At 32.7% G+C, this 26,911-nt stretch overlaps 1 protein-coding gene across 1 annotated transcript in view; it reads left to right on the forward strand.

The window, feature by feature from the left end:
- Positions 1-26,911, forward strand: part of LOC150094892 (small subunit processome component 20 homolog) — a 468,852-nt gene that overhangs the window by 155,397 nt on the left and 286,544 nt on the right. The window contains exons 20-21 of the mRNA XM_090410975.1: positions 5,428-5,594; positions 19,026-19,104. Of these exons, the coding sequence (XP_090267101.1) occupies positions 5,428-5,594; positions 19,026-19,104 (246 nt within the window). The remainder of the gene's footprint in view (positions 1-5,427; positions 5,595-19,025; positions 19,105-26,911) is intronic.

Genomic DNA, 26,911 nt, shown 5'->3' on the forward strand with positions numbered 1-26,911 from the left:
AAGAAAACCGATAAAGAATAGATAAGTACTCTCACTTGTTCTAGCTCCTTTTGAGAATTGACTAACAGTGTTAAGAGAATGCATCTTGAAATTTGTAAATGGAAGAAAGTGTGAAGAACTAAGATTTATGTAAATGACTATACTTTTAAAATGAACTGTTAGATAGAGATTCTGTTGTAATTAATCCGAGAGAGATTATTTATGTGCTAAAATGCCTAAATGTCCTGAGCTGTAATTAAGAATGTATTATATGTTGAGTTATTGAATTTGCTAACATTTTGAAGTCAATGCATAATGGTTTTAAGAGTGAGAGAGTGAAAGAATGGTAGAAGCTAAAATTAGATTTGATAACTACTTTAACTTGTATGGCATTATATAATGAGTTTAATAAATATTTTGATTCCTTACTTACATGTGTTTCTGATCATGATGACTGACCCTGACCCTTCATAAAACATCGAACCTGTGATCGTGTGTGTGTGTGCACGCACGTGGGGATACCCCAATTGAAAATAGTAGGGCACAACTGCAAATAAAATAAGCCAGAGAACCCAAGACTTCTAAGAATTCAGTTAACATTATTAGTGGCACCTGATAATCTATGTTTATCCTAAAGGTTAAGTTTATCTCTAACTTTAAGACCCAGGCTGGCGCAGATAAAAAATAAATTTTGCCTGAGTGACCAGGATAACTCATAGAATTCAGGGAACAGGTAATCTCTGGTGGCCCTTAAAAGGTTAAATTACGTAAGAAAAGGTATAAAAGAAGCAAGACATAATGATAAGACTAAAATTAATGAAGATCACATAACAATGACGCAACCGACTTAACAAAGAGGTACATGCGATAGAATTTGATATAGCGGCTGAAGTAGGAAAGGATAAAGTTAATTATATTGCCTCGATATATCAATATCAGAGATATACGACGCAACACTTTCTAGTAAGTGAAAGGGCTTAGAGAGATTACTTCTCCAATTTGTATGTGTATGTTGTACTTTTTTTCTTTTTCTTAGAATAAAATGTTTGTTTTGTAACTACCTTGCCTGTTCTCTAGCCAATGCACTATCTTCGAAAAAAAAATTGGCAAACCTGCGTGCATATTAAATTTTGGTTAGCCATGACTTGCATTAAAGTAAAATTGTGTATAGTTAAAATTTCCTGTTTTCCTCACTTAACTCTCAAACTACTTTAATTTAGTCAGAATGGTTCAGTCAATAAAAAAAAATAAATGTTTTTTGAGTGATTTGTGTGAGAGTTGATGAACTGCATATATCAAATGGGCTGACAACTTTAGGTGTGTTTAACGGCAGGGGGAACAGAAATTAGACTTGGTAGGTTTAACTGGTAAGCAGGTTAATGTCTTATCTGTGTAGAGTTGATAGAAGTTATGGTGCACTAAAACTTAGGTTAGTACAAAGGTGCAGTCGATGACAACAAAGACAAAATCAAAAATAAATTATATATAAACTAACAATATATATAATATTTTTACAATGCCATTTAGCTCATTGATGAAATATGAATAAAAAATTAAGCAAATATCTGCAAATATCTGAAAAAAAAAAAGTTTGAAATAAATAAAACCCTCCATCAGTATTTCTGTTTTGATATTTAATCAGTTCTTCTGTACAAAATGAGTCAGTTAACACTATAAGTGTAACCTATAACCATATCAAGAATAAATTTAAATACTTCATAGTATCATTATTTTTAAATCAGCCAATAAACTTTAGCTCCCTGTTAGTACTGATTAAATACTGAAGTGTAATGTATTTCCCAGATTTTTGTACTTTCCAAATCAATTTCTTGATGAATAAATTTTTTCTTTATAAAAAATGTGTCAGAAGTATAAAATATGCAGGTTTAATCAGCATCGTTTAATTTTTTTTTTTTTTTTTTTTTTTTTTAAATCTGATTCACATATGAAAGGCCACAAGACCTATAGCACATTAGTGCCATGTGTGGGCAAGAGGAATAGAAGAAAGGAGGAATCTGTTCACATTTTGCTTGAACAACTGAGGGTTGTAATCTTTGGGAAAGACAGATATTCCTGGTTAATACAGATTACATGTCTGTTTTATTTCATTATTATTTGAACATTGGAATCATTCTTTTGAAAGATGAGCCTTAAAAATAACTTCAGTATGTAGCTATTTTTTATTGTATTTTACTGAGTATTTAGTGAAAAAAAAAATATTTGAACTCTTTTCTTCACTTAATAAAATTTCCATATATCTCTTAACTGAATAGGATAAACTAACATTTACACTAAGAAACTGTTCTCATTGGTTATAATTAATGACCAACCAACTAAAGATTAGCCATGAGGATTATTTTCTTTTAAGTATTATTAGTTTGCTTTGAAAAAATAATAATTTCCTCCTCTTACCTCTTAACCAAATCTCATTCATTATTTTCACTTATCTTAGTTCTTATTGCTGATGTTTGTTTTCCCAAGAGAATTGTAAAACAGAGACAGTTATTGTTTAACTATGTGTACGCATGCGTGCGGGCGGGTGGCCACTTACACTTTTTTAATTCTTTCTTTAATATAATTACATTTTGAAAAATTATGGAGACAACTACCGTGTTGTAGAGTGAAACTTTAGTTTAATATAAACCAAAATCAACACTCGACGTTTCGACCTTCATATCAAGGTCATCCTCTGGAGCATACACAATATATATATATATATAGAGAGAGAAACAAGCTGCAGTACAATCTACATGGATTGCTAAAGTTACTGACCAACTGTTACTACAATTATTGGCCTGACCTGTGATGGAAAAAAAAAAAAAAACTGATTTAGTAAAGTTTTTTTTTTCCCATCAGAGGTCAGGCCAATAATTATAGTAACGGTTGGTCAGTAACTTTAGCAAACCATGTAGATTGTAGTGCAGCTTGTTTCTCTGTATATATTGTGTATGCTCCAGAGGATGATCTTGATATGAAGGTCAAAACACCGAGTGTTGATTTTGGTTTATATTAAACTAAAGTTTTACTCTATAACACGGTAGTAGTCTCCATAATTTTTCAAAATGTATTCTGATCACCGTGTAAGCATGAAAGAAAGGACTTTAATATAATTCTTTAGTACCGTGGATCGTTTTTTAGTTATTATTATTTTATATCTACAGACACATGCATGCATTTATTTACATAATTTAAGTAACAGTTGTAGAAAGTTTTTTGACTTGGTTACAATGTAAATTATAATTTGACAAGAAAAGTTATTTTCTGAATTTGAAAATATTATGTGCAAAATTTAACAAACTAAAACGACTTACTCGTTTTCCAATTTTCCCATACATATATATACTGTATTTGGTAGTATATAAGATGCACCTGTTTTTCAAGATCATTTTTTTTTGAAAAAAAAATTATACATTTTTGAAAATAATTATAACATCTTATCATACATTGAGTGAAAACAATTTTAGAGAATTTTGGTGTAAAACAATTATGTATCAAGAAAAAGTATAGGTTTACAATAACAGTTTTAATCTTCATCTTCAGAGCTAGACAAATTATCTTCTGAAATCTCTTCTGTATTTGAAACAGAATCATTGCTATCTTCAAACAATAAATCATCTTCAGTTTTTTCATGGGTATAAGTTTTAACAATAATACTTTTTGCACCTTTGACATCTGCTGTTTTGTTTGAAGACACACAGATATCATAGGTACCTCATCCATATTTCTTATTTGTGATAGTTCAACGTTCTCTTGTTTCCTAACATTAATGACATGCTTATAAGTCAATAACTTTGTTTCATATTCATCTGGCATCTTTTGTGATATTTTTGTTTTCATTCACATATGTAGGCTGTTTCTTTTCATAAACCTTTAGCACCATGATATTGAACTTGTAAATTCAACGATACCTCTGTCTGTTGCCATTGGTTTTGATTGGTGAATAATAATTTTTTGAAGATGTTTGAACACAGATTTTCTGTTGTCTAATACCCACATTTTTAATTCTTCCCAAAGTTTTGGCCATTTTACAGTTCCTTTACGGAGATTGTGTTTAGTCTCTTTTAAATCCCGTTCTTGTTTTCTTCAGGCTCATATCACTTTTTTGGTTGGTGATGGTGGCCCAAGATAATGTGTTGCTGCTGCTTCATTGCCATTTTCCTTTGCATATACAATGACACCAACTTTGAAATCAATATTAAAGCAATATGTTGCTTTTGAGCCATGCGTTAAAACTGGGCATCTTGAGAAAACAGATGCTCCCAGGTCAGGAAGACCTTCCAAACAATCACACCTGAAAACATTGATGCAGAGTGCATGCTGTGATCCTTGATGATAGATGAATACCAACTAAAAACATTGCAAAGACTGGGGATATTCAGGGAACAAGTTGTGATCATTATCCACCAACATTTAGACATGCACAAGCTCTCAGCGAAGTGAGTCCCCAAATGTCTGAATGTCGACCAAAAGAGAAAGAGAGCACATGCTACCATCACAAGGAATTTTCAATCATTTTGAGAAAGCAGGTGCAATTTTTTTTGGCTGGTATTGTGACTGTTGATGAAACATGGCTTCATCACTATGACTCAGAGACCAAACAACAGTCAGTGGGGTGGTGACAAAGATTCTCCACAGTCAAAGACGTTCCAAACCCAAAATTCAGTAGGGAAGATTCTTGCCATTGTCTTTTGGGATGTGGGTGGTGTACCTCAAGAAAGGTGAAACTGTTACAGCAGCAATTTATTCAACTGCGTTGAAGGAATTGAAGTAGGTACTGAAGGAAAATCGCCATGGAAAACTGAGCAGAGGTGTGTTGCTTTTGCAGGACAATACACCTGCTCATAAAACCTAACAGACAATACCCAACTTGGGCTTTCAATGTCCACCTCACCCACCCTATTTGCCAGACCTGGCCCCATCTTACTATTTCTTATTCCCACATTTAAAGAAACTAAATTTACCACAGATGATAAAGTCATATCTGCAGCTGAGGACTGGTTTGTGCAATAAGGGAAAGACTTTTGTCTCAGAGGATTGCAAGTGATGCATCAACGTTGTAACAAGTGTATAACACTTCTTGGGGAATGTGTAAGTTACATGGTTCTACCTCAATTCCTTCATGGTGATTATCACAATTTTTCAGCACTCTCATATGCTACTATTAAAATTTTTGACTTGTTTCAGTTTGACCACTTTAATAGCAAGATTAGATAAAATAAAATGATGTCTACAGTTCATATGCCAAATACAGCTCCGTGTTTATTTCTTGTAAGGATGATAGTTTCACTGTACAAGATACATGTACCATGTAATAATTTTTTACAGTCATTTCTTTAATTGTTATATGTGTATTTTCTAGTTTTTGCTGCTAGTGTTCATATTTTTCTCTTACAACTAGCTAAGTAACCCTACATTTTTTTAAATAATCTTTGCATTTTTGTTAATTAGGATTATGTTTGGAAAAATGCTTCGAAAGACTGGGGTTAACACCAGTGGCAAAGGTTTAGCACATGTACGACGATCATTGGTATTGAGATTTCTAGCTGGTTGTAAAGAAGAGGAGTTGAAAATATTTTTAGATTTAGCATTTGCTTCTCTAAAAAAATTACTTTGTAGTAAGTTCCATTTGAAACATTGTATAATAAAAATTTTTGAACTTTTTTTTAATTCTCTAATAAAATTAAAATGCTTAAATTTCTTTTAGCTCACACTGAATACAATTGTCATCAATATTTGAATTGCTGAAAAGTTACAGTTCTATGGAAAATCAGTCCAGTTTGGAAGTTTAAAGAGCTGCAAAGTATATTTATGACTATAGTTGCTTCTATGATAAGCCTGATTTATGCAATCCATCAGAACTTGAAAAAATAAGACAGTCCTCATTAGGAAAAGCAACATTTCCCAAATACATCTGTTCTGCATAGAAGTGGCACAGTCTTAAAATAGATGGTTTATTTCACACTGTAATATCAAAAACCTTCAAGAAGAAACCATCCTGATTTTATATATATATATATATATATATATATATATACACACACACACACACACACACACAGAGGATGATCGGTTAACAAATACCACCATCATCATCATGCATATCAAGAATTTAGGCTTAGCATGGCCTGTTCCGGCCTTAGAAGTCATTGTTGAATCATTTAAGAGGACGTCCTGGTTTTCTTTTTCCTAATGGCTTGTACTTTAAGGCTTGTTTTGGTAAGCTTTCTTTTTTCATTCTTTGAACATGTTCCAAACGAACATAATCTGTTCAAAGACGATGTTCGTTAACCAATCATCGATTTACCATAGCTTTTTATGGGAATTTGATTAATTCATTCTGGAGACCCAAAAAAATAAATAAAAAATTATATAATTTCTTACTATGTTTATTTATAATAACAATAATGCATACATACATACACAGCTTTCGCCAAGCAGAATTCAACTGTCGTTGAGTGACTTCTTACCACGCCTTTTGAATGAGCCGGATAGTTTCAAGAATATCAAATTTTTCTTTCCAAAATGTTTTTAATGTCATCGTTGAGGAGAACTGCCATGCTTCAAAACACCGACGAAACATTGCGAGTGTACAATTTCTTGAAACCCGCAATAACCTCCTGATCGATTGGCTGAATCAACAAAGTGGTATTTGGAGGCAGAAACTGAACTGTCAGCCAGGGAAAGTCTTCCAGCAAATTATCTTCAAGGTCTTTTGGGTGTCCTGGTGCATTATCCAATAGCAGCTGTGCTTTCAATGGCAATTCATTGGTCTGAAGGTAATCCTTGATGCTTGGGGCACAAACTTTAAACAGCCATTCTTTGAAAAGAACCTGCGTGACCCATGCCCTTTCATTCGATCTCCACATCACTGGCAGTTTTTCTTTAATTATGGAATTTTTGTTGAATGCTCTAGGGTTCTCAGAGTGATAGATAAGAAGCGGTTTAAGCTTCATATCACAACTAGCATTAGCTCCCAAAAGTAATGTCACTTGGTCTTTCATGGGTTTATTCCCAGGAATATTTTTCTCATCTTTCGTGATCTAGGTACGGTTCGGCATGCACTTCCAAAATAAACCAGTTTCATCACAATTGAAAATTTATTGTGGACAATGTTGTTCTTTTTTAATGAATTCTTGAAATTTGAGACAGAACTTCTCAGCTTCTTTATCTGCACTAGCAGACTCACTGTGCATTACCACATGTTTAATGCCAGATCTCCTTCTAAACTTTGCAAACCATCCAGTGGTAGTCTTGAATTCTATCTCCTCATGTGACAAATGTGGAGTTTGTTTCTTCAGTTCTTCAAAAATTTCTCTAGCCTTCTCTTGAATGATAGTCATATTAGTTACATCTCTTTTCGTTTCCCTTTCTTTTATCCAAACTAAAAGCAACCTCTCCATTTTTTCATGGATGTCACATCTCAGTTTACCAAAATAGAGTCTTCTTGATTATATCTTTCTTAGCTAAGATTGTGTCTACTGTAGACCTGTTCAAGCCATGCTGCCTAGCAACATCAGACATCTTCTGTCCACTTTCTATGGTGAGCACAGTTCTTGACACTCCACTCCACTGTTTTTAGGCCCCATAATATTATCAGTTTTTTTTTTTTTTTTTTAAATTAAAAGTTCAGAAAAGCACTTACAAAAATTCAGAGAGCAGAAATCAACTAATGCACAAAAAGGTTATGTGTACAACTATCAAAGTCTCGTTCCAGAAACCGTTCATAGATGGCAGTAAAATACAGTTCTACAAATCTTACACACAGCGTCGCTTTTTCTTGTGTTTGTTCTGTGAGGTGTTCGTTGTCCAATTTGTTCGCAGTCTGAACTGTTCGTTAATCGATCAACCACTGTGTATGTATATATATGTGTGTGTGTGTGTGTGTGTGTGTGTATATATATATATTTTTTTTTTTTTTTTTTTTTCAGTCTCACACATGAGAAGCTATGCAGTGTATAGGCATATGGTTAAGAAGAAAGCAAGAATATATTTATGTGTTTTTTTTGAATAACTGTGGCAGTTGTGGTCCTTAGGTAAAACTGAGTGGAGGAGACTGTTATATAGCACAAGAGAGGTAGACAAAATGAAAGAGGAGAATGAGAAGTTAGCTCAGTATGTTTGAAGCAGACAGATATTGGCCAGAGTTGCTCGTATATTTATAGGCTTAAGGGAAAGTGGAAGAATGGTGATAGCTAGTTCAAGAAAAAAATATCCTTGATAAAAGTTATGCAAGAAGCATAAGGCAGGAACAGAATGTCTGTGAACTGGTGTTAGTGATGGGCTATCAGTTAACTGGATTGCCTTCTAGATAGTATCGAGCAATTTTAAGGAGAATATTGGTGCACAACTCCAAATATGAGAACAGATAGATATCATCTCTGCTACTAATAAGCTGTTGGCTTGTATCCAACTGCAGTATGAATTTTTGTAAAAGTCTAAGTCATGATGCTTATGATTATCTGTTGTAACACCACCCTGTTTATTGGAAATCTGAGTTCCATGAAAAGGACTGGTTGATTTCTAAAGTAGACTTAATGGTTTTATCTAAACCTCTGGCACTACTTTCATGAGTAAGATGGAACTTCATGGGTAATCTTAATGGAACATGTATCAGACCTAATTTACCAATAAGGAAATGGTAAACATATGTAAAGAATGCATTTAATAATTATAATGTTTCACTTTTTATTACAAAGGCATCATATTATAACAGACTAAGCATGATGAAGATGCTACATTTAAAATGCATTATCATGCATTAATAATGCAAGTCACAGGCTGCCATGCACAGGAGATACTCTGTTAGAATTCCAACAAAACCAGTAAATGAATGAAAAATAGGAAGGAGGATGAGGAAAAGAAAAGCAAACTAACTCCACAACTGTTCAGTATAATCACAGCTGAGAATTTTGATATAGATGTAGTCTTAAAAATTTCTATTAGGATAGTAAACCCATACTTTGCAAGTTTCCATGAAATTAGTAACAAATTCAAAATGGCTTTTGTGCAGTATCTCTGTTTAGTTCCAGTAAAGTCTATTGTTAGTGGCATCAGGTGGATGAGAGCCTCCATAGCTCAGTCGGTATAGACGAAGCCTTTTAGTCAGAAAGACTTGGGTTCAATTCCCGTCTGTTAGTGAGGAACCTTTATCTGGTCTCTTTTAACTAAAGGTGATTTAGCGAGACTCATATGGAGGTAGAAGGTTTTTCACCCGGAAACTTGGGTTTTTCATCCCTCAGAACAGGCAAACTGGCCCGTGAACACACATGGATCTAGAGTCATAAAATACATACTTAAAAATCCCTCGTTGGGAGGGCTCAGCTGTCCTAAGGGACTGATGAGGAAAATTGGAGGAATTCCAAACAATAACAAATCAGGTGGATGCAAGACCTGAATTACCAAACTTCAGAGGTGTAATGTATTCTTTGATTCTAACTTTAGCTGAATAGTGTACTTACTTAATTACTTATCCTCTTTGTGTGCCATGAGGCACACAAAGAGGATAAGTAATTAAGTAAGATTCTGTTTCTTCCAGATAACTGTCCTGAGCCAACAGTTCTCTCCAGCAATTCTAGCCAGCCATCTTCTTTCCTTTTCTGTCATTCTTTGCCAAGTTAATTTAGACCTTCACCTTTTCCATTTTCCTTCTGGAATCCATCTCAAAGCCACTCTAGGAATCTCTCTGCTGTCCATTCTCAGTATGTGGTCCAATCCACTTCCATCTGCATTTTTTTGTTTCATTGGCAATGCTTTTTTTGCACAATTAGTTTATATAGGTCATTGTTTGTTATATATTAGGTCCAAAATACTTTTAATATTTTACACAGACATTTTGTTCAAAAACTAATTTAGCTTCCTGTTTTTTGGTCAGCTTTCATGTTTCTAATCCATGTACATCATTATTATTCCCAATACTTTGGTTTTTCATTCCAACCTATCTGGCAAACCAGTAGAAGAAAAGCAGAATTAACAGACATAGTACACTAGTCTCATAGCCTTAGTTTCTATGGCTTTAAATTTAAACCGCACTTCATAAACAGTTGAACAGCAGGGGAAGCAATTTTGTATATGTTATGTAGAAATGGAGCCATTGTGTATGTTATGTGGAAATTAACAAACTGATGTAAATATAGAATGCAAGCAGTAGAAATTAAATTTTTGATGATAATGAAAAACAAGCAAAGACAGAATAAGAAATCGGTTGGAACTAGGAAATATTGAAGAAATGCTTTTAAATTCTCTTGAAGTAGTTTGGACATGTGAAAGGGATGAATTTAGAAAAAATACCAATAAGAATGTATGAAATGAAGATCAAAGGGAAAAGTCAAGGAGGAAGACTACACAAAAGATGGAAAGATTTGGGGAGAGAATAGAACTAAAGTAGTGTTCATATAGAAAGAATATAGAGGTGTTATCTGACATAATCTGTGGGAACTATTCATGGTAAGATAGAAAGACTGGAAAGAAAAGTTTCTTTGTAGCTGAACTGCACTAAACTTGCCATTATGTTGGGATATTATTATTTACTGTACTTATATGGTTGATACATCTGTAGAAAAATAAAATTTAGTAAACCTCCAATACTGAAAAATAAATGGTTCCCTCGCAGTGGATTATTAATGTATCTAGAAATGTGTAATGGATTACTTCTTTTTCAGTCATAAAAAATTTAACACATCTGTAATAATTTATCCCTTTTATATAAAGAGTTTATCTAAAAACTGAAGTAATTCTGTTTCTTCTGAGACCATATTTTAATATTTCAAATACATCATCTTTAATATTGCCTAGTCTGATTAGTTGAATAGATAACATAGCTACTCTCTAATTGTGGATTCAGATTCCACTGTGTCATTGATGATGTTTCTGAGAGGCTTTATGTAATAGATTGTTTTTATTGCCCAGTATTGAGACTTTCACCTTGCTTATTAGAAACTTAAAGTAGTAGGTTGAAAAATTCCATGTTTCTTTTTTAGGGTGAGATTCCTGGATTATATAACTATTAGCCTACCTGTGTTACTAGCCTGTCATGGATGCAAGGTTGCAGAAATATGTTCAAGATTTAGTCCACTGTAGCTGCATTTTGTTGCTCCCTATTCACCTCAATTTTTGGCACCATTCCTCTGTATCCTGATCATACAAGAAAGAACCATCTTGATTATTTTACTGTCCTCCATTCAAATAACATATCCAAATCTATTTTAATTTCATCAATTTTATATACCTAACAATATTTGAATTCCTAAAAAAAAAAATACAATAAATAAAATAAAATAGAACTCTTTATTCTAGTGCCTTCTCCACAGATCATCATTCTTAAATGGGTCCATAAATATGCTTTCTTTTCAAACAGCTCATTTGAAAATACTTAATTATCTGCTTTAGTTATAATCCTTATTTTGGTACCCTATCTGTTCATATCAATGTTTCTATAAGCATACTTCTAATTGTACTTGGCAGCTCCTAATAATGCTTATTGTCAGCTGTTATCTGTTATTCTCTGTGGAGCATTTATTTGCTTATCTCATGTCCTATCCTGATCTGGTAGACCAAAGGTATCTTAGAAAGTGAAAACCATTCACTCTGGCAGTTGAATAAAGATTGGTGACATGTGAGTTAGAGGTGAGTTTCTGTCAATTTAGTTTCCAGGCAAATGGAAACTATACAAATCTCCGTACTGTGATTATGACAGTGTAGCCCAAACTATTAACCACATGGTTAAGTAACCGCTCTGTGTTCTCTTATCCTGGAACTTATATGGACTTTTTTTTTTAATATTAAACCTGAAGTTTTACTGTGGATTCAGAATCTGAACTGTTAAAACTATGATGCCTTTTCTGTTTTTTTCCACCTGTCTATTCTCTTATTACTTTCTATATGTGCATCATTCAGTAAATAAATAAATAAATTATGATCTGTCTTATTTCCTGATTATTGATACTATCTACTTATACCTTGTACCAGTATAAGTAAAGTGCTCATTCTGCTTAAACGAATAATTGCCTATTTTGATAGAATCACTATCTATACCTTTTCCACCAATACACACTTTTATATGTATGTATATATAGTTGGTTTTACTTTCATTTATAATGATTTCCACCTTCCTAGCAGCTATCTCTAGCATAAAAATATAATTTCTTATCAAGTATAATTTAATCATAAAAAAAGAGTACTCCTAAAGAAAAATAGGATAAATAGCCATAAAATTAATATTAATTTAGAGGAGTAACATGGAAAATTTTCCAGAAATAATATCTAAAAGTGTAATTTATTTTCTTTCCCAATGGGAAAAAACTTGCTAGAACCATTTCTTATCCAGAGTTATACACCATTTTCTTCTTGTATATGGAAATATGACTTCTGCTATTGGATTAGCCCTGAGTATCTTCATGAGTGTAGTTCAAACTGATTAGCGAACTTACCCTGAACCAGAGTAGACCAGTAGTAGTGATGTGGATTATGGGATATCAGGGCAAGTCAACTGCCTCTACTTACAAATAGCCCGGTTGTGAATACTTTTTTCTTTAGAACACCACTTTTCTACATGTTTGAAGAAATGTTTCTTTATTTTGAGAATTCCAGATGCCTGTTAACTCAGCAATCTATAGCACATGCAATGTAATGTCACAAGCAAATCACTTGAATAAAATTCTATTAAAAAATAATAAAATTGAAACCTGTAAACATGTATGCTGTTATGTATATGTGATGATCTGTTATATTCTCATGAATGTTAACATCTGTGAGTTTCCATACCTTGCTCAGTAAATACCCTTTGGTTGGAAAGATCTGAGTTTGAATCTTGTCTAGAACACAATTCTTTATAAGGACTTTTCAACTGCAGGCAAGTTATCTAGTCTCATATAAAGGTGGTAGGCTTTTTCCTTCCACCAATTTGGGTTTTTCATCCCACAAGACAGACATAACCAGCTAAAGAATTTGCACATTCACAGACATAGCAATCGGCTATGTAAATAGAAAACCACCCTATCATAATATTCAGGACTTGAAAAAATCTGTGCTGGCTTACCAGTCAGGCAATCTCACTTGTTAGGATATTAGTTGGGCTGTATACTCTATTACAGTTGCCTAAGCTTTTGTTAATGCTATGACTAATTTTAACTCCTTATATATGAGGGTATGTGCTGAAAAGTTGTGATAATCACCATGAAGGAATTGAGGTATTTATAAGAACTTTTCAACCCACATAAACAGTATTGGCATGCTTATCAATCTGTGAAGAAAATAATTCATGCATTTTAGAAGTGATACAAGATCATTTATTAGTATTTTTTTTATTAATAATACCAGTTTCTTTTTTATGTTTTCACTTCTAGCACGTATATCTTAATTCACTTTTGTAGGAAAAATACAAACAATTTCTTTTCTGCCATTATAAGTAATCATTGAAAACTTATAGTTTTCATTGATTTTCATTACCTCTGCCATTAATCACTTTATGGCTATTTTAGAGCCATTAATGGATTAACTGTTAGTTCCTGACTTTTGTGTCACCTGTCTTTATGCACACTGTTTTACTTGGAATTTCCTTTACTATCCTAAGATATTTGACTTTTTTTGCCTCTAAAATGATTTATTGTGTTTCTTCCCAAAAATTGAAACAAATTTCACATCTGCAAAAATAAGCAATCCTGAAATGACCATCAATCAGCCTTTGCAATGAATCTATTTAGTAATAGTAAATATTTGTTGTATTATAAATTTATTCTTCAAATCACTGCAACGGAACAGTTGCACTGGTTGTTCTTGCATTACTCACAATATAGAAACAACTTTCTTCGCGAATTTTCAAATGTTTGCATTCAACATATGATGTCACATATTTATATTTTTAAATAATATTTATTGAAATAAATATGACCTTTTGCTTTCTTTCCTAGCAAAATACTGTTATATGGATCATCACATTTCAGTTTTAGAAACGATTTTTTTTTTTGTTGTTTTTTTATGAACAACAAGCGATGTTATATTGTATAACTCGGTTTCCAATTGTGAGTCTTTTTAGTATCAAAAATTTATATCCAATGATGTTTTAGCATGGATTCTTCGCCTTCGTTTTTTTTTTGTTTTGTTTTGTAGGATGCACATTATGATAATATCCAATGCATAACCACCGTAGATATGTTGAAAATATAATATGAAGGATATCATATACAGAATGATTCAAAATTTATGCTCATTTTGAAGATTTTCTAATGCTTATCCTTATCTTAATAACCACTCTAAATTTCTACAGGTTCGAAAACATTTCCAGCCAGTATTCCAAATCTATTACTTCATTTTACTGTTTTGAAAAAAGAAATAAGATAATAATATTGTTGTACCATAAAGCTTCTAATTCTATACTATTTCTTTGCAATCTAAAATCAGCTGTTCTACTGTCTGCTGAAATGATTTGAAATTTTAGAAATACTATGCTATATTTTCATCACGTTAAACTGTTTATATGCATACCACACAAAAGAAAGTTCAGTAGTATTATTTTTGTTTCTTTTTCTTAAAATAATCTAAATATTTTTACTTCTACTTATGCTTATATATACTTATTATACCTATTTCTGAAGTAATCTACATCTTAGAAATACTTGATAGTAATCCTCTTAGCTGGAGGAAAAGGTAAAGACTTAGATTACTCTCAGTGCTATTGAGAAAGAAAAGAGAGAACACTTTGCCAGAAGGGACACTGCCTCAAGCTGTAGTACGAGATACATCAGGAATGTCGTGTTTCATTTTCAATTGTTGATTAGTATACATCCTGACATAGAAAAAATTACAGACATTTCTTTTACAGGCGGATACAGTATTTATGCTAAAATAAGTTCTTAATTTATAATGATCAGTTTCATTTTTATTATCGAAAAATTGTAAATTATTTCATACAGTTATCTTGAAAAAGAGGACTTGAATTATTTTAAAAGAAAAGAGCGTATGCTTCACATAATCTTATTTTGGGGGGGGTTTAGACTTATTCAATCTGCAGATATTTCAGAAAATGTATTTTATAAATCGTTCGCAAGACAACTGTTACGAACGTAAATCACTTGGGGAAACATGTCCATTCATTTTAGTGTAAATAGTAGCAAAGGTTTCTACTTCAACAATGCCACATAGAAGAAAATATCATTATATCTGCTGTTGTTAGAACTCTTACATAAATAATTTTTTCAGACATGATTTCTCTATTAGTTATAATGTAATCAATCTACAGATTTTTGCCCTCTTGTATTTTACCATCTTATGGACAGTGATTTCTTCTTTGTACTACAAGAAAAAAAATCAGATAACACAAGAAAAATATGTAGTACAGGTAACCCTCGTATAACGCAGTACTTATAGAATGCGGTTTCGATATAATGCAGTTTACAAATTATAATAACCCTTGTTTAACGTGGTACTTATACGACGCGGTTTCAATATAACACGGTCTGCAAAGTGTGGTAATCCTTTGTCTTTCATATATTTTTCACCTTGTGACTTAAAATTCAAATTTTATCTTTGTTAAATTTGCGTTTGCCTGTATCGCGCATGTAGTATAAGTAGCGAATTTATATTAGGGAAAGTATCCTTTAGCACACATGAACATCAATTGTTTGCCATATAAAGTTGATAATTGTCTTTGTTTTCTGCCAGGAAAGCTCATATATTTTAATTAATATGTAATGTTTTTTTTTATGTAAAAAGTTTATTTTTATACTAATGACCACTAAAACTGAAACGAAAGGGGAAAAAAAACAACATTGAAGAGAAAATTCATTTCTCTTGAAGAAAAAAACAAATTAAAATCTTGGATCAGTTGAAAAATGGAGAAAACCAGGAGTTGTTTCAAGAACTCTGAATTTAAATGAATCAACAATTTGAACAATCAAACAAAATGAACATAAAATCCGAGAAAGTGTTATTGCTGGGTCAGCGGTAAGTGCAAATTGCATTGCTTGTGTACGCGATATTCTAATGGAAAAATGGAGAAATCTCTAATGATTTGGATAGAAGATTGCACTCAAAAGAAATTCCTTTGGATGGAAATCTTATTAAACAAAAAGCTTTAAAAGTTTATAAACATTTAAAAGAACTTGATGAAGATTCTTCAGTAGAAAGTTCTCAGTGGATTTTAGTGCCAGTAAGGGTTAGTTCGAAAACTTTAAAAAGCGGTATTCTTTGCATAATCTTAAAATCCAGAGCGAATCAGCAGACGTAGAAGCTGCCCGGAAATATCCAGGAGACCTTTTAAAAATTATCAAAAATCTCAATGTGACCAGATGTTCCCAATGTGAACATCTGGTCACATTGAGAAACATTGAACATCGAAAAACTGCAGCATAGTGGTAAGCACGGTCTTATTACTAACTTTTTGATAACTAAACCAGCCGAAGTATGCAATGAGAATTATACAAATGATGTCCAAGAGATTTCAAGCGATGACGACGTTTGTCCACTTGTAAATAAAGAATATCTATGCAGTGTTATTTTTGAAGACAGTGATGACGATTAAAATATGCATTTCATTTTATTGTGCCTTAAATATTTATGCATTTATATGCAATGAAGTTTACGTACAATTTGTAGTTTTTATACTATGTATTTGTTTCATAGTTTACATGTTTTCGTAACTTACCTGAATTGAATAAAACTGTATTTCTGTTGGATATGTCATTTTTGTTTATATAATTAAAAATGAAATGATTTCGGAACATAACCCTACTTTTTCTATGTGATCTGAGTTTTGCATAACGCGATTTATACAACGTGGCATTTCTATGGAACCTAACATCCGCATTTTATGAGGGTTACCCATATTTTATTTTTCATTGGGTGAATTTACAATGTTCTTTCTTTGTGTTTTGAAAAGAAAGTACAAATGATATTTTTTCTTACCTTTTTGCCATATAACATCTGATACAATTATAAGAGTTACAGTTTTTCTCCCAGACGAGAAAAAGAAATACGACAATAATATTGTTGATTCTGTCGAACTTCTGTAGCGGAAATTTTTAATACACACTTTGTAATTTAAATATATATATATATATATATATATATATATATATATAATAGCAAAAGTATCACTTATTATAAAATTGGAGCATAATATCTGAACTAGCAGAAAATATATACATATCAATTTAAATCATAACCGTTAATTTCATTTGGTAATGACCAATTATACAGGGAAACCAAGAAGGTGAAAGTGCAAGGAACAGTAGATTACAATATAAAGAAAAAAAATTTAGTGATATGATTAAAGAATTTCATTATTCTGTATAAAGCAAAGTCGCTCAAGCAGGTCCTTCAGGAAATCTGTGAAGTATTCTTCAAAACATGATTTTGAACAAAAATATAACATAATCTCGAACGTCGGCAGCCGGTTTTTTTAAATAATATTTCAAATAACTATCATGAATTAATTTCTTCGAGAACATAGAAAATGTTTTGTGGAGTAAGCGATTAGAAAAAAATAAAAATGAAATTAGTTCTCGAAGGTAAGGCAATATTTAAGTGAAGAAACTATGCAAGGATCTTTATTTTGTCCAGGCATTAAAATTGTATTGCACAGTAAAAAGAGAAAATAAAAATAATTTCTATATTTTTAGTTTATCCAATATAACTGAGATTCAGTTATCCAGCATAGAATGAGGAACTGCATTTCTTGTTATAGGTCATAGCTATGAGCCTGAGATAAATCTGATTAAGTGCTCTCTTCAGCGTGAGGGATTATCACACCTTCTGATGGACATGCCGGTCGAATTGTACTTCTTATCCATGTTCTTTCAACAGATATCATGCATTGTATCCAGATTTAGCTGGATGTCTATAGACGTCCTGGCCGGTTGGGGGTTAATAGTGTCAGGTTCCTTTCTCATATCTTTATTTTTAATATGATGCTGCCATTGGTTCACTCACCTAATTTTTTCCAGACCCCTCATATCTGTGGTCTCTAGTCTTTGATCAAGTGCTTTAGTTCTAACCCAACTCTCAGATGCATAACTTAAAAGTGGTTTGGACACTATCTGGTATACTGCTAGTTTGGTGTTTTGGATAATTTCTCTCTTATGCCATATAAATTTATTTAGCTGACTACCCACCATACCAGCTTTGTTTATTCTTTTGTCTATTTCCAGATTTAACTTGCCATTCTTCACTAAAAACTGTGCCTAAATAGCTGAAATATTTTACTTGTTCTATAGGATATCCATTCAGAATGCAGCTGGAGTTTTCTATGTTCCTGCTATTTTCATAGTTTTGGTCTTTTTATTGTTGATTTTCATGCCAAATTTGTTACAGCTGTTATTCAATTTAGTTAGAGAATCCTGTAGACTTGTACTAGTTGTGTTTAGGAGTACAACATCATCTGCATAATCAAAGAGCTTAGCTGGACATCTCCAATTCTAATATCAGGCTAATGCCACTTTCTTTCATAATGTGATCCATATAAATGAATGAGAGTGGAGATAATGTGTATCCTTGTCTTATGCCTGATTTAACATCAAACCATCTTCCTGTATTTCCTTCAATTCTAACTGCTGACAACTTAAATATAGACTATGTATTGTGTATTAAACTATGTATTGTGCATATAGACTATATGTATGTATTAGATATAGACTCTATATAATGTTCCATTAACCCCATATAATTGTAGTGTTTTGTAAAGCTTTTTCTCTGGGCACCTTGTCATATGCCTTTTCCAGATTTAAGTACAGATCGTTGTCATATTCCTAGTAAGCAAAAGCAGTAAGATGAAGACTACAATATCAAAATATATGAATATTTTTGCGAATAATTATTTATTAAAAAATCATTTCCGATTGCATTCATATATATTTAGATAATTCTTAAAAAGTTAATTTTCCCCTCTGAATGTGAAGTCGCCATATGTTGGAAGTCGTGAATATGGAGCTTTTAAACCTCTTCTTTATAGTTCAAAAAATGTGATACTAATTGTTTTGAACAAAATAATTTTGTACCTCATTAAAATATATTATATATATATATATTTTTTTTTTTTTTTATTTATGCTATTTTAGCTGATTCTTTAATAATGGTTAGAAAAATTAAGGATACTCTGGATTTGAAGACTGTTATTCCTCTTAGAAGACAACATAGGTAACTCCAAAACTGTATTCACTTTTTTTTATTTTCTTTCTTTTATAATGGGGAAAAAAGTATAAAAGGTTTCTTTTCTGATTTAGTGAGTAAAATGAAATATATTCAACTTTTCATTTCTTTATATACAAAAAAAAAAAAAGTTACAGTTCACTAATTGCAAATAATAAATAATAGTAATAAATATGTTGGATATTTATCTGCCCAGAATAATCTCAGGGAAAGGGATTGAATTCTTAGAAAATCCATTGAATTTGTGAAATGAACAGTTCTCTGTAAAACAGTTCATTATCTAAAACGATAATGCTGTTAGAACTAGATGTGTTGAGAGGGTACAAGAAAGGAATTTAAAATACCAAATGTTTTAAAAGTTGAACTTAAATGGACAAACTTGAATTGAGTATTAAATAAAAATAATAGATTTTTATTTAATACTTAAAATATACTTAAAATATACCTTGACACTACAACCATATCTAGGACTGTGGCTACTTCAGTAGCCACAGTCCTAGATATGGTTGTAGTGTCAAGCTTTATTAGCTTTCTTCCACATCATCCAGTCATCTTTTCCTTTGTTAGCTCATTATTATCTTCCACTTGGTTTTTATTAAAGATTTCCTTCACTACCTTCACATCTCCTGTCCAAGGAGATATGAGGGTAGTGAAGAAATCTCCTGCCATAGCAGCCTACCTTAATTTTGTTGATAGATTCTAGGTGTTGGTATATCAACTTCTCATTAGTCATTCTCTGCACTTCACTGATATTTTCTGTTCAGATCTTCTTAATTGCTCAAGAAGCTCTCCTTGCTTAGGTCGATGATTCTGACTTATACATAAGGATTAATGAGATGACTTCCTTGGTGTAGATGTAACTTTGAGTCCATTAAGGAACATAAAATACACATGTGAACACAGTAGCAAGATATTTGAATAAATGTATTAAATTGTGATACATATTTCATAAGCTTAGATGTTCTCTATAATTGATGGTTCACTATAGGAAGTACTGCATATAAAATCTCAGAGTTCTCTCTAATCTCCTTATTCCATTTACTGTTGGTTCTCTTTCTTGACATTGCCTTGCTCTTCTCCAATCTGCCTCTAAATGACACCTTGGAACTATTAGCTTCTAAATTTCTTTCAGATGTTGTTGATCTATCATCAGCTTTACAGACAAATAGAAGGTACTGTAATGGGCTTCCCAATTTCCCTAACTCTGGCAAACTTTTACTTAGAACATTTTGAAGAAAAAAAATCTCTTTGTTTTTCACTATGTTGATGTCGTTTTTGCCATCTAAAATAATTCATGTCAGGAATTAGATGTTTTCCTACAAAAAAATAAATAGCCTTCACCACAGAATCAAATTTACCTGAAAGAGAACGGAATAGGACTATTTCTTTTCTTGATGTTCTTTTAATGAGAGAAATGGATTATTCCTTATATCCTTTGGTCTACTGCAAATGGTCCTTCTCTAGTAGATATGTTCACCACACATTTATGCATCATCCCTCACAGATATGTGGTATTATCAAGAGCCCATATTGTCTGTTGGCTACAATCCAAAAATTATCAGGAGAATTATCAGCTGTGTTTCTTCTCCTTTCACAAGAAGAGATGACCCTGTCAGACCAGAGGTGTTTTTGAATGTGTTTCTCATCTCGCTAGGAAATATCTTCTTTCAACCATGTTTAAACCTATTAATCCAATCAGCTCCCTGCTGCCATCTACTAAGGACAGAATAAATCTTTACTGCTACTTGGAGTCTATTCAGTTCCATGTAATTGCAAGTTAATTTACTTTTTTTAAACAAGCTGCTCTGTAACTACATGTATTTCTGAACATCTTCCTTACATCGAATCCAAAAATTGTCATAAATCTGGCCTTGCATGAACATGCAATTAATAATACTTGTCACAGGATCCTCCGGGATGATACTAAATTGTTACAAGGTTTCTTCCACAAATCTGAATATCATTTTTAAAAAAGTACTGATGTCCTTCTCCACCACACTAACTGCAACCTCAATGTTGGATTATTTTTACCCAAAATTTAGGAAATTATTATCACTATACTTGCACATCTGTTTCAAATCCTAATAATATTTATATTTACTTGGCTTCCTCATGACTGCACAAAAAAAAAAAAAAAAAAAGAAGAGGGAGATACCATTCTCAGTGTACCTACATTGTTGCTTTTTGAATTAATTTAGTAATTATTTAAATAATGAGGTGACTCTGTGGCAGATGGCAATTTCGTATTTGCACTAATGTATCTTGAAAAGAGTAATTTTTTTGGTACATGATAACTGACTGTCTAGTGTGATCCTAGCTCAGATTTATTCAGAAATATTATCATCCATCACAAGATATCTTAGATGCTAAAATGTGTGCTCAAATTTTCTATTATTGTTAAATGCCTCTCCTGTTTGTTCTTACATCTTGATGTAAACATATACTTTATCACTCACCATCAGGCCCATTTCTTTAGTTGTTATCCCCCCCCCCCCACACACACACAAAAAAAAACCGTTCTCTTCTGAATTTTTTCAGGTTCTCCTCATTATGTTTAGGTCATCTCCATCTTGACCAAATATTTATTTTCTATTGGAAATAGCCAGATTCTTGACTATGTTCATATTTAGCCGCCTCATCACTTTTTTCCAAGGTCAAGTTAAAGATGTAAATCTGTAAATCTGCAGTTAAGGCTGTAAATAATATTTCCTATCTTATCTGTAGAAGGAAAGAGGCCATGAGGCAGACCAAGAATTTCATATATGAATAACATAATGATGCTAACTGGCACTAAGAGTTATGAAGAGATAAAAAGGAAGTCACAAGAGACGGGATGTTGTGATGTGCTGCTATATTTACCAATTTTCGGATTGATGCACCAAAGAAGAGATCTTATCCCTGATAATGCCAAATTCCTTTTAAAACTATCCTTTCTTTATTTGACTTTATTAGGATTGCCTCTTAATGGCATATCACAACACACTTGCACACAGACAGATAAAAGATGTTGTAATCAAATATTTTGTGTTTACTTTAATTGACGTGTTTTTGAGGATAAAGGTAACAAAGCAAAATTTAATGGAATTCAATCATTTTGCTTTGTTTTACTGTTTTTCATTGCTTTGCAAGTAAACAAAGCAAAATTGAATAGAATCCAATTTTGCTTTGTTTCCTTGCAAATATTTTAACTGTGTCCTCTTGGTGCATTCTGGTCAGTATTTCTGTTGGTTTAAGTGGAGGATCATAGTCTCCCAGATGTTGGCAGTTTTTTTTGCATCCAGATTTGTTTAAATTTGGATCATCATGTTGATTCTCAGATTCTCCATATTACTGTGTGAAGGGTGTCAAACACATGGTCTACTAGACCACTCTTCCACATTGATTCGTAATTCATATAATTTTTAAAGCAAAAACCAAACCTTGAAGATTCACTGGCAAATTCTAAAGAAAACATTGATTGATTCAATAAGGGAATGTGGTGATTTGCAAGGATTAAAAAAAAAAAAATCATAAATTTACTGAAAAATATTCAGTGGTCTCTAGAAGATAAAGAGGGAGTCCTGAAAAAGAGGAGGAAATATATATCTATCTATCTATTGAAAGTTAATAAGAAGAAGGGGTGCTTAAGGGTCAAAGCTATATAACTGAGAGGAGACCTCCACATAGCCTTTAAAGGAATGCGGAGAAACGACCAGGGCTTCTGACCTAATGTCCAGTCGTCACCTTCTCATGATGCACCCTGTTGGGTATCTTCCTGGATACTGAACGAACGAGGATGGGCTGACAATTTGGAATTTAGCCGACCAAATTGTATTCTTATTGGCTTAAACCAAAACACAAAATGATGGTACAACATGACAAAATTTCATGCCGACTGGGGTATCACCCGGTTAAACAAGGCCCCCTTGTTTTCACCAGGACGAACAGCGAAAAGTCAGCTACTGGAACAAATCTGAAAACAAACCCCAACTCAACATCACCAGAGTTAAAGATCGGTACTATCAACATAAGAAGCCTGAATGGCAAAGAAATGGAACTAGCTGAGGAATTAGATAAGTACCAGATCGACATAATAGAGGTGACTGAAGCAAAAAAGACAAAAACTGGTGAGATCTTTCTGAGCAATAAATACAAAATTTTATATTCAGGCAATAACAATCAAGGAAAAGGAGTAGCAGCCATAGTATTCAACACTAAATACGAGGCTAATCTTCTTGAATGGCAGACAGTCTCAAGTAGAGTGATGTGGGCAAATATGACAATGGGGAACTGGACAATGAGACTTATTTATGCCTATAAAGCAACTGACACAATGAAAAGGAAAAGTTGGTCCTTGTTGGGGATCTAAATAGCAGAGTAGGAAATGATTGTCAGACAATATTTTGGGAAAATTTGGAGAAAAGAGCAAAGCTAATAATAATGGCAAATACCTGTTGGATTTCTGCTCAGGACATGGACTGGTTGTAAACATAAAAATGTGCACAAATTGAGATGGAGAGAAGAGGCAAGGAATAAGAAAAGTCTCGTTGACTATGTTATTGTTGATAGTGACGTTTTCTCCCTGCTACAGAACATCAGAGTGTATAGAGAATTTGAAATTGGAAGTAATCACTATTTAGTCTTGAGCAGGATAAAATTGAATTTCATATTGAAAAGAATAACATGTAAGAAAGTTTTAAAGCGAATAAAAGTTGAGCAGCTCTCAGATGTAAACTGTAGACTAAAATACACAAAGTTTATTGAAGAAAAATTGAAAAAGTTTGAGCAATCAAAGCTTGGAGATTCAGTGGCGAGCCTGGAAGAAAACCCTGATTGATTCAACCAGAGAGGGATGTGTTGAGGTCGTCTGCAAGGATAGAAAAATAAGAACTCCATGGTGGATACAGGAAGTTAAAGAGGCAGTGAAGGAAAAGAAGAAAGCATATCAAAAGTTCCTGTCAAATAAGTCAGCTGGTGCTCTTAGAGAATACAGAGACAAATGTAAGAAAGCTAAACACTGTGTAAAACTAGATAAACAAAAGTAATGGGAGGACTTTGGCGAGAACATAGAAAATAAATATCAAGAAGATGGTAAGATATTCTGGAGGTTGTTGAAGAAGCTTAGAAATGGAGGAAAGATTGCTGCAAAAGGAGTTAGAGATAAAGGTGACATGAAAAACAGGAGAAGATATCCTTGAGGTATGGAGTAATTACTTCGAAAAATTGCTAAATGAAACAAGCAGTGATAGCATAGTGGTAAAAAACACTCAACAGGCATTCAGTCAGGAATACATATCCATACTTGAAGTAGAAAAAGCCATCAAAGGTTTGAAATGTGGAAAGGCAGCGGGAGTAGATGATATTTGATCAGAAATGCTGAAGTATGATGGTATAAAAGTCTTACAGTGGCTGCACTGCATGCATAGCTCAGAAGGCTGGACAGAGGGACGAATTCTCGATGATTGGAGTAGAGCTCTCACAGTACCCATACATAAAAAGGGAAATAAAAACTGAATGTGAGAATTACAGAGGTATTTCTCTACTGAGTGTTCCTGGTAAGATTTATGCAAGTATACTTGAGAAACGGTTGAGAAGAATTGTGGAAGAAAAGCTTGGTGAAGAATAAGCTGGATTCAGGCCAAATAGAGGCTGTCAGGATCAGATTTTCACTTTACGACAAATAATTGAGAAAACATGGGAATATAACAAAGATCCGTGTTTAAGTTTTGTCGATCTGGAAAAGTTGTATGAAAAGGTGGCAAGACAGAAGCTATTTAATACACTACAGTTATATGGTGTCAATGGGGCATTATATCAAGCAATACTTAGTCTTTATTTGAGTTGTAAGTCAGCAGTTAGAATTGAAGGAAGTACAGGAAGATGGTTTAATGTTAAATCTGGTGTGAGACAAGGCTGTACATTATCCCCTTTGTTATTCATTATCTATATGGATCACATTATGAAGGAAAGTCATATTAAACGTGATATCAAAATTGGAGATGTTAATGTCAGCCCTTTGCTTTATGCGGACGATGTTATACTTCTAAATAAATCCGCTACAAGTCTTCAAGATTCTCTGACTAAATTGAATAACTGTTGTAATAGATATGGTATGAAGGTCAGCAGTAAAAAGAGAAAGACAATGAAAATAGGCAGAATCGTTGAAAATGTCAACTGCATGAAAGGAGAACCTGTGGAACAAGTAAAACATTTCACCTACTTAGGCACAATTTTTAGTGAAGATGGTAAATTAAAAATGGAAATAGACAACAGAATCAACAAAGCTGGTATGGTGGGAAGTCAATTGAATAAATTCATATGGAATAAGAGAGAAATTAGTCAGAACATTAAATTAGCTGTATTCAAGACAGTGTTCAAATCTGTTTTAACTTATAGATCTGAGAACTGGATCATAAGACTAGAGACCGTAGATATGAGAGTCTTGAGAAAGATTAGAGGCATGAACAGATGGCGTCAATGGCAATATCATATTAAAAACGAGGATATTAGGAAAGAACTTGACATTGTTAGCATCCAGGAATGTGTTAGCTGAGCTAATCTCAGGTGGTATGGTCAATTAAATAGAATTGGCGAGGAAAGATTAGCAAAACAAGTGTTCTCTGCCAGGTTTGCAGGAAAATGACCCATAGGAAGACCAAGATATAGGTGGAAGGATACTATACAAAGTCCCTTAAAAGATAGAAATATAAGATCTAATAACGTTGGAGTGTTAACAAGTAACAGACTGATTTGGAGAAAAATTGTAGATAGGAAGTTAGTAATGATGTAGGTTTTTCATGTAGTACTATCATATTCTGTACACCCCTGTAGGGTACATGGCAGGAATTTGATGATGATGATGATGAGTTAATAAGAAGTAAGCCAGCAGGTGATCTGGGAAAGTGCAAAGAAATATATAAAGCTGTGTGAAAAAATAGCTAAAGAAGTCATGGGAAAACTTGTCTAAAAACGTAGAAGATAAGGGTCACAAAGGTAGCAAACTGTTCTGGAGAATAAGAGAAAAATGAGCCAAAACACTAAATTAGCATTGTACAAGACTGTGTTCAAACCAATTTTAAGCTATGAATATGAGAGTTAAGTTAGAAATAAAGCGCTTGATCAAAGATTAGAGAAAACAGGTATGAAGGGACCTTAGAAATGGAGAAAAAATTTTTGAAATGGAATTAGAGATGATAAAGGCAACTTAAAAACTGATGATATAGATATTCTGGATCGAGAAGTAATTACTCTGAAAGATTATTATATAAGAGTGACAAAACATTAGCAGAAAATATCCAAGAGGAATGTGAATATTTAGGAATATAGACTAAAACTTGAGATTAAAAAAAAAAGAAAGAAAATGGTATTAAACTTGATATTAAAATTCGAAATATTCAACTCAGCCCTTTATATAGGTGATGTTATACTCCTAAATGAATCGGTTACAATACTTCAGGATTCTTTATCTAAATTGAACTGTTGTAACATATTTGGCATGAAAATTAGCAGTAAAAAGGCCAAACTAATAAAATTAAATAAGAAAATGGAAAACTTCAGCTATATTCTCAATGGTGAACCTATAGAACAAGAAAAATATTTCAGCTATTTAGGCACAGTATTAGTAAAAATTATTTATGAAATGAACCGAAACTGGTATGGTGGGGAGTCAACTGAATAAATTTAGTTAGAATAAGAGAAAAATGAGCCAAAACACTAAATTAGCATTGTACAAGACTGTGTTCAAACCAATTTTAAGCTATGAATATGAGAGTTAAGTTAGAAATAAAGCGCTTGATCAAAGATTAGAGAAAACAGG

This window comes from Typopeltis vanoorti, chromosome 21 (assembly GCF_054136105.1).
Source record: "Typopeltis vanoorti isolate ZY-2024b chromosome 21, IOZ_Tvanoo_1.0, whole genome shotgun sequence".
Lineage (NCBI taxonomy): Eukaryota > Metazoa > Arthropoda > Arachnida > Uropygi > Thelyphonidae > Typopeltis > Typopeltis vanoorti.